Source organism: Ciconia boyciana, chromosome 5 (genome assembly GCF_034638445.1).
Source record: "Ciconia boyciana chromosome 5, ASM3463844v1, whole genome shotgun sequence".
Classification (NCBI taxonomy): Eukaryota; Metazoa; Chordata; class Aves; order Ciconiiformes; family Ciconiidae; genus Ciconia; species Ciconia boyciana.
This window is the reverse complement of record NC_132938.1, coordinates 20,907,933-20,916,978: the sequence shown is the minus strand read 5'-3', so window position 1 is coordinate 20,916,978 and position 9,046 is coordinate 20,907,933. Positions and strand designations below refer to the sequence as shown.

Below are 9,046 nucleotides of genomic sequence, written 5' to 3'. Positions count from 1 at the left end.
GGACGATCACTATGTACTTTTCACACATTAATTAGCCGTCTGAGCTTAAAACTGTAAAACAGAAGAACCAGGTAAGTCTTCATAAACAAATTCAGTTGACCAGGTACAGGCTGGTTAAAAGTAAGCACACTGTGTACTTAACGCACCTCAATTTTCGCACACTTGCTACTGGCTATTTTAGGAAGGCAAATGGCAATCTGCCAGCCCCCATGGCTGCCTGAGTGCAAAGGACAGCGGAGGCAGCCGGGTGCTCAAGTGCCCTGAGGAGCCCCTGTGCTCCAGGTAAGCTTCCACTTGCTGAGGCTTTGCTGGCAGTTCCTAGTAAAGGTATCATGATGCCTGTCCCAGATTTCCTGCTGGCATAACTGTGTTTTCCCAAATAACGTGAAAAGAAAGCAAATCAGCTCTCTCCTAGTAGCGTGCTTCTCTACCTGTAGTGCAATGTTTTGCATTGCCTCCACAGCCCTGGCGGGTAGGCCGGGCTGCAGTTGCACCGAGTGAGCAGGTTGCTGTTACTCGCCGTGGACAGTCACGCAAGCGCCTTTGCTCACAGAAACGTGCAAGGAGCAAAAGGCTCTTACCCTGACAGGAACCTTAAGGGGAGTTACGTGGCTGTTCTCAACAGCCTCACGCTAAACTTCGAGGGGGAGGGAACCCCAGGAAAGGGTTCTTCACAGACAAGAAGTCTCGTTTCTGGTAGGCTTTCCGCCCTCACGGAGGGACGCCGCCGGCTGCGGGAGCCCGCGCTGCCTTTGAGTTCAAACGCTGTCATAGTGTACGAATTCACTTCCCCCGAGGGCGGAATGCGGAGGCCCCTCCCACGGCAGCTGCGGGCAAAGGCCGCCGCGGGTCCGTGCCAGCCCCTGTACCTCTAGCAGGGGGTGGCCCAGCGCTCCACCCAGAGGCCGAGGCCTCCGGTTGGCTCCGCCGGTTGTCTGCGCCGGGCGGCGGTGGCCCCGGGGGGAAAGGCCCTCAGCGCGGCAGCCCCCGCGGCGAGGCGGGCGCGGCCCAGCCTCCGTGAGGGGAGGGGCCCTGGCTCTCCTCAGCGGCGCATGCGCACTTCCTCCGCGCCTCTCTGGGGGCACCGGGCCGGCTAGCGGGTGCCCCGCTCGGCGGCCCTGCGCGCCGCGCCGGCGCTGAAGGGGGAGCGGCGGCTGGAGCCCGCGCCGCCGCCCGGAGCCGCGCTGCCGCCCGCCCCTCGGCCATGAACGCGGAGAACTTCGGCTCCAGCGAGCGGCTGGTGACGGCGGCCTACGTGCGCCAGGGGGCGCAGGGCCGCCGCGCGCACGAGCTGCGCCTGCGGGCGCTGCTGGAGCAGGTAACCGGGGCCGCCCCGCCAGGCCGCCCCCGCCGCCGCTCGGGGCACCGGGGCCCTGGAGCGGCGGAAAGCAGCACTGGGCCGCCCGCCGGCGTGAGCCCGGCCCGGCCCGGGGTCCCGCGAGTGAGCCGGTCCCGTCTGTTCTCCGCCCGGCGTCGGGCACGGCCCCCGCCTGTTCTCTGCCGGGGAGACCCGGGCCGTTCCGCTCCAGCAGCTCCCACAGTGGTTTTCCGGCCCTCTTTAACCCCCCGTGCCGGTGGGCAGGGGCACGGCGCTCCCGCCGTGTCGGGCACAGTCCGGGCGAGGTGGCTCGGGAGAGCTCGGCTCCTTTGCCGTAGTGGCAGAGACCTTACGGAGCCCTGAAATGAAAGGCCACGTTTGGGAGTAAAAAGTGATTGCCTTAGGTTGTGCGTTTGCTGAGAAAGGCCCAGCAAATAGTTAAAGAATTTTTTTAAAACAATAAGATAATAACATAGTATTACATGAGGTAAAAAATGATACTTGTAAGGTGCCAAAACAATGCATTTCTTTGTCTCCAGTGTACTGAAATAACTATCAATGAGTTCTCAAATGTTTCTGTTCTTGAACATCCTTAGTCACATCATCCACTGTTTCAAACTTAACTTTCATACCACACTTCAGAAATGAGTTAGTTTTACTGAATTTGTTTTACTGTTATTGGGCCATGTAAAAAAAAAAAAAGCCTCTGAACTGTTGAGCTGCTATAGTAATGCTTCATGGGTTTATGAGTACCTTTCCTCTGAGGATCTTTTCTGCAGCTTGCAGAGATGAGTGCAGTTCTTAATGCAGTAAAAAGCACAAGAGAGAGCATGGCTCTGGTTGCAGGCTTTGACACTTATTCTGTAAGTGGTTTCCTTACCTGTTAGATAATAACTAGAAAGGAAAATATGCAGATAGAAAGATGTGTTACAAGTGAAACTGTATTTCCCTTCTGCTCATAATTAATATTTTTGGTTCTATAATACCCAGTTATCTCCTTTTCATCCAGTTTTCTCTGCCAAATTCCTGTAGTAGTAGATTCTTGTCTAGAGAATACATCAAATAATCTATAGTCTTCTAGGGAGTAATTAACACATATGTGCTGCAGTGGTTTTGTGTGTACCTTAAGGAACACTTGAAAGTGAAAAATATCCTGACTATTTTGATGCCAGGATATGCTAATGTAATTGCACTTAATATATGAAAAAATAATTATTTAACTTTTCTCTGAATACAGGTTAATAACATTAGATAATATAAAATAGCATAATGAAAATACAAACTGCTGTTCTGCATGGGAAAGAAGGGTAACATCAATCAAACAAGTTGCATAAACTTTTGTTCATTTTTAATTTCCAAGTTTTGTAGTTACCTTTATATTATTATTATTATTAAGGGAAAATGTCCTGAAGATGGATGGGATGAAAGCACAATTGAACTGTTTCTTCATGAACTTGCTGTAATGGATAGCAATAACTTTCTGGGCAACTGTGGTGTGGGTGAGAGGGAAGGAAGAGTGGCATCAGGACTTGTTGCCCGAAGGCATTACAGGTACAAATTATTGGCAATTTGAATTATTCAAATTTATTATTAATGCTTTCAAATGGCGTATCTTATTGTGTCTTGTTATCTGATAGCATTTGAGAAAAACAGTATAATGCGATATTGAATTGATACAACTTTCTGTATTGAATTTTCATTAATAACTCATTGGAAAGTCTTGAATGAAACAAAAACGTTTTGTCAGCGTTACGTCCTGTATGCTGAACTGGTAGAAGCTTAAAATGTTGAGCTGACTGCATGCCAGGGAAGCAGAGATCTTCCTGTTTTAAAATAATCCATGCATTATTTGCCTTTTTTAACACTGTCCAGTTTTTTTATATGTATATAATTAAAAACTACTGCATATTGTAGTTGTAAAGTATCAAACATTCCTAGTGAACAGGTCTTTGTATTTTTTTATATTCATTAATATCTTTATAATGTGATTAGTTGGTATACACAGGAAAACCCAGTCCATTTATAATAGTTTTTATATGAAGTAAGGAGATCTATAAAGACAAGAAGAGCTTTTAATAACTTGTAGCCCTTCTGACACTTGATGCGTGTGTTGGATGCTATAATTCTAGAGGCTCTGCGTTAATTTCTTTATGAATATACTTTTTTTTTTTTTGCATAGAGTTCTGTGCTGAGTACCTTGCTGTGATGTTTTACCTAACAAACAGGAATGAAACAAAGTGAAATTTCCTGGAATGTTTCTCCTTGAAAGATTAACACAAAAGCATATTAGAGACCAGAAATGTAGTAACTTTACCATATGGAAGTTGAATTACTTAGGCTTAATGGCTTTCATAAGCCCTACACTACCATGAAAAATTAATGAAGAAAGCCAGTAATACATCAGTTTGGCCTTTTTTGTTTTCTGTACTGCTCTCTAGTCTAGGATATATGTGGTGAGGGAGGTAGAGGGTCACACCTGGGAGAGTATCCAAGGAAGTATTGCTTTCTGACAATGCTGGAGAAAGCATGCTCAGCTTCTGGCCAGAGAGAGCCTGGGCTGGCATTTCACTACTGTTGGTCTGATGCAGCTCTGTCACCTGGCATCTTGCCTTCACCTATGAGTGTCAGCAATAGCAAACGAAGGCATAGAGGCGTCCTCCACTCCACTTATTTCTGCAGTAAGTTTTACAGGTAACTTTGGGAGTGATGGAGGTAGCAGGAGATGGTTCTCAAGCTGTCTTTCCTTTCAGCTTAATAAATTCTAAGGGCCAGCCTTAGGGAGAATTGCTCCTTAGAAAGGAGTATGTATGTGCAGAAAAGAAAAAGTAGTAGTATGAGAAAGCTGTTACGAACATAGCAGCAGGAATGAGGGAAGGAAGAAAATATTTTTGATGGAGTGAGAATTTTATGCAAGTTTCAATTAATTATCAAGCTATTGTTGATTTCAATACATTGCTTGAAATGGGGAAAAAAATTCAAGCTGTAAAACTATGCTCCAAGAAGTTCTGAATTCCATACACTCATCAGACTGCATTTGACTTTATTCCCAAGACAAAAACAGAATTAAGGCCATAAATAGATGTGTATTGTTACTAGCTTACTTGAGCAGCTGCTGCATTTCAGCCATGGGTAAAGTTAGTTCTGTAAGCTTGTATTTTATACATGATTTCAGGATCCCCCACTCCTGAAAGGTGATAAACAATATCCAACATCTATAAGCGCAGTTTATAAATATAATTTATAAACAGAATGCAGAGAGAGATGGTATGGTATGATACCTAATATTGAATAGTAGAATGAGGTAGATGAAGTGAAGATGTAGAAAAAGATGGGCAAAGTGGTACATTAACCTAACTATCTTTCAGGACATTTTGTCACAGTATGTATTATTTCTTTGCCCTGTGGAGAAGAAGCATTTGTCAGGGGAGTAGCTGTACAATACCGCTATGCCTATCGTATGCTACACTATAGGCAACTGATTTTTGTTTTCCTTGGAGTTGTGTGTCTGAACATGTCAGCATTTACAATGCTAATTCAACAGACATCCAGGAGAGTTGAGGTGCATTTAAAAGGAAGCCTGCCAGATGCTAAAGGTATTGCTACTATGGGTCTTGTCAAAGTTTTTACTTGCATACTGGAACATTGTTTATCTACTGAAAAGAAAAAAAAAAAAAGACAGAGAGTTTCATACGAATATATGTAGTTTGTTATAATGGAACTCATTATGGCAGATATTGATGTTGCATTTGATACAGCATTTTCCACAATAGTTTATCATATTAAATGGTCTTCAGTCAGCAAGAATTATTGCTTTGGGATGTGAAAAAACTTGATGTATGTTTTCAACCTTTTTTGTTTAGGTTGATCCATGGGATTGGAAGGTCAGGTGATATTTCTGCAGTCCAGCCTAAAGCTGCAGGTTCTAGCCTTTTGAACAAACTTACTAATTCAGTAGTACTGGATGTTATAAAGCTGGCTGGTAGGTGTAAATCTGAAAATATCTCTCGTTTGTGGGGGCGTGTCATGGGTTCTTCATTTCTGACTTGCTTTTTATGTGCAGGTGTCCGGACAGTGACCAATTGCTTTGTGGTTCCTATGGCAACTGGCATGAGTCTAACTCTGTGTTTTTTAACATTACGGCACAAGAGACCAAAGGCAAAATACATTATCTGGCCCCGTATAGACCAGAAGTCTTGCTTTAAATCAATGATAACTGCAGGTAAGAAGTAGCTGACTGATTACGCAGTGTGTTCCTCTAAAAGATATCAAACTTCATCTAGCACAGTGATCAATTCATATGGTTGCAGTAAGATCCAGAAAAGGCCTAATGCATAGTAGTTCTAAGTACTTTATTTGTACACTCCTGATTTCTAACGTGTAGTCACACATATGAGTTGTCTTCCTAATGCCTTGTAAAACGTAGGTGTATGCTGAGATACAGAGGTGTATAAAGTAGTCAATAGAGAACACAATACCAAGGAAGTTACAGTTCACTCTTGGAGTTAGATGCCTAATTTGCTGTCCTGAGAACTGTGTAGAACCAAGGGTCATGGTTCAAATATCTCTCTTAGATTTATGCAAAAAACATATGTGTCCTAGGAATTGTGATCAGAAGGTGACAAGCTGTCTGATTTGCACATTCTTTTATTTTAGATTATGGGAAGTGTTAGCTGACCTATTTGTTTTTAATCTTGCAGTGTCACTCAGCTTACTCAGGAAATGAGTTTGGTGCCTTCCTTAGTTCAAACCTTAATTTCTCTCAAATGGAGTTCCTTGTTTACCAGTCTATAAGTTAAGGGTAGAAGTCTGTCCCTGCACTGAAGCTTTCCCCTTGATCCCCATGGGATCAAGGAAAGGGCAAGTAAGGGAGACCATAAGTTTCCAGCTCAGTGCACATACCTGCAGGTGGTGGCATAGATTCTAGTCCTAGTTCCTAGGACACGTTTATTTTTTGCATAAAAGACTCATTAAAGTGACTAAAACAATTGGAAGCAGGGACTGGATTCTGTCCAAGTAAGATGCAGAGGTCTTTGAAAGCAATCAGATCAGAACAAATAGAACATGTATATAAGAAAAGCGGGAGTGTTTTCAGAATATTATGCTCAATTTAGAACATCAAGCTAAGGAAACTACGTTTATAATGGAGAAGGTTGTGAGGAAATATAATTAATCTATTAATTTATTTACTAGTTAAGACAGCTATCACAAAATTAATTAAAAGAATTATCAACTAAAAATAAGAGAGAAGTAGGTATCAGATATCTAACAACTATTAAATGCAATCTCTGTCTTTGAGATCACTAATTGAAAACGAGACTAGGGCTAACAATGTCAATAAACCATTCTAGTCCCAGTTCTTCTGTAGAGTTTGAGCCTTACATGTCAGTGTTAAGGCATGGTGTTGAGCCATGAAGGAACAATTCACATCGCTGCTGCCATGTTACACTGTTTTGGAAATCACTCTTTCCCTTTCTCCTTTACTTTCATTCAGTAAACTGAACATCTCTCTGTTTTTAGGAAGGTAATGGTTGCTTCAGCTAGCATGATGTTGCTGCCATGCCACACCTGTTTGGGGAAGGGACTGGATGGTTTCCAGCGTTTTATTCTGTAAACAAAACCTTTCTGATTTATTTATAAGCTAGAAATTTGAACAACTACCATGACAGTCTTCCTTCTTTAAGAAAGAAAATTCTAAGCACTAGGTTAGGTCAACCATGTCTTTGTCTAGCTGAATTCTGAAAATCTTTGAGGATGGAGATTCCACAGCCTCTCTGGTTAGCAGTTCCAGTGCTGTGCTATCCTCTGAATGAAAAAAAGTTTTTCTTGCTGTTCATTCTGAATCCCTCAAGCCAAAATTTGTTGCTGTTGCCTCTTACTATATCCTACCAAGGAGAGTTCGGTGCTCTCGTCTTTGTAATTCCCGCTGCTATTAGATATTCTCTGTAGCCTTTTCAGGCTTGAAAAGTCTAGCTCTTACAGCCTTTCTTTCTAAGCTGTGTGTGCTATACTGCAGCCATCTTGGTAGCCCTCTGACAGACCCTCTCTGGTTTTTGAACATCCCTCCTGAGCAGCCCATTCCAAAACTGGAAACATTCCAGCATTTAGAAGAAGGGGATAACTTCCTTTTTTCAAACATTTTTCATATGTGTTCTTGAGAAACAACCTTATGAGGTTCAGCTGTTGTACATCTTAAATACAAACTAAAACTGGAAACTTATAAAATAAAAGACTTAGGAAATAGCTTGGATTTTATGATATGACAAAGTTAACTTTCAAAAGGAGGTCAAACATGGACATATTTATCTTTTAAGAAGTAATATGGAAATTTATAGATGGAATAAGGCAGAAGCTTAGGATGAAAGCCAATTCATAATGATCATTATTGCATTGCTACATCTAATGGCATCCTGTTTAGAGAGGCTGGTTTAGTATGCTAATGTTTTACGAGAATGCCACTCAAACACTTTCTTTTTAATTGGGAGGGAAGAGGTTAATCTGTTTTTAAAACAATCTTCAAACCTGTTGCTGTTGCATGCAAAGAATGTCCAGTAAACTTTTTTCTGGAGTCCAGTATTTAACAAGAATATTATTGTGGTTTTTAGCTGTATGGGTGTTGTACAATAAAACAGTTTAAGTATCTGTGTTCTTAATCCAAGTCTGAAAGAATCTGTTAAAACAACAGAAGCCAGAAGATTTTTTCAGAATTATACTAGAACTAAAAATCCACAATTAGTCAGAGATTTAATGATACACATTCAGGTCTTGCTGGTTTTGGTCAGGTTTTGAGCCTGTGGTGATAGAAAATGTATTAGAAGGCGATGAGCTACGGACAGACGTTGAAGCAGTGGAGGCTAAAATCAAGGCTCTTGGTGCTGAAAATATTCTCTGTGTGCATTCTACAACGTCTTGCTTTGCTCCGAGGGTACCTGATAGGTAAGTAGTCTTTGTAAGAAGTGTGTTGTTACTGTAAAAACAAACAAACAAAACCTCCATGTTTTGAATGTCCATCTTCCTAAAATTGCTTAATTACTGCCGACAATTAGTAAAAGCACTTTAATCCCTTTGCTTAAGGAAAATGGCAGGTTGAAACAATGTTCCACTTTCAGAAAAGTATGTTAAAAAAGTGGGAATAATGCAGAAGGTCTTCCTTCTGTCATATAACTGAGGTTCATGATGATCTCTTGTGGTGAAATGAATGTAATTTTGGTAGTGGTTTTCTTATAGTTTCATGGAAGTAGTAAAAGTAGACTTTCTTAGAAACATAGTCCAGGAAACGTAGTTCCATAGCTAATGCTGGAATTTTAATATTACTGTTGCCTTTTCTACTCTTCTCCTCCTAGTCAATGATGAACTTTCCTAGGCTGTTAATAGAGTTTTTTTAAAAAAAAGCTACAGCTAAATTTAAAATCTTTGCTTCAGTTACTCTTTCCTATATTATACTTATGTTTATAGAGCTAATTAAGATATACTGATATAAGGAAACTCTTGGAAGCATATAGGACAGATGTGCTGTGCAAGTATAACATATGAGATTTGCCCTGCTGTAACTTATCTTGAACATTTGCTGCCTGATTGCATGATGCTACTTCTTATCATTTCCAGCTCTGTTGTGGTTTAGCCCCAGTCAGCAATTAAGTACCACTCGCTCACCCTCCCCCCCCCCCCCCGGTGGGATGGGGGAGAGAATTGGAAGAGCAAAAGTAAGAAAACTTCTGGGTGGAGATAAGA

General features: G+C 41.9%; 1 protein-coding gene across 1 annotated transcript in view; it reads left to right on the top strand.

The window, feature by feature from the left end:
• The first annotated feature begins 1,051 nt into the window (after nucleotides 1–1,051).
• SEPSECS (Sep (O-phosphoserine) tRNA:Sec (selenocysteine) tRNA synthase) overlaps nucleotides 1,052–9,046 on the top strand; it is a 37,322-nt gene continuing 29,327 nt past the window's right edge. Inside the window, exons 1-5 of the mRNA XM_072862686.1 lie at nucleotides 1,052–1,318; nucleotides 2,715–2,869; nucleotides 5,179–5,297; nucleotides 5,379–5,537; nucleotides 8,098–8,251. Of these exons, the coding sequence (XP_072718787.1) occupies nucleotides 1,205–1,318; nucleotides 2,715–2,869; nucleotides 5,179–5,297; nucleotides 5,379–5,537; nucleotides 8,098–8,251 (701 nt within the window). The 5' untranslated portion in view covers nucleotides 1,052–1,204. The remainder of the gene's footprint in view (nucleotides 1,319–2,714; nucleotides 2,870–5,178; nucleotides 5,298–5,378; nucleotides 5,538–8,097; nucleotides 8,252–9,046) is intronic.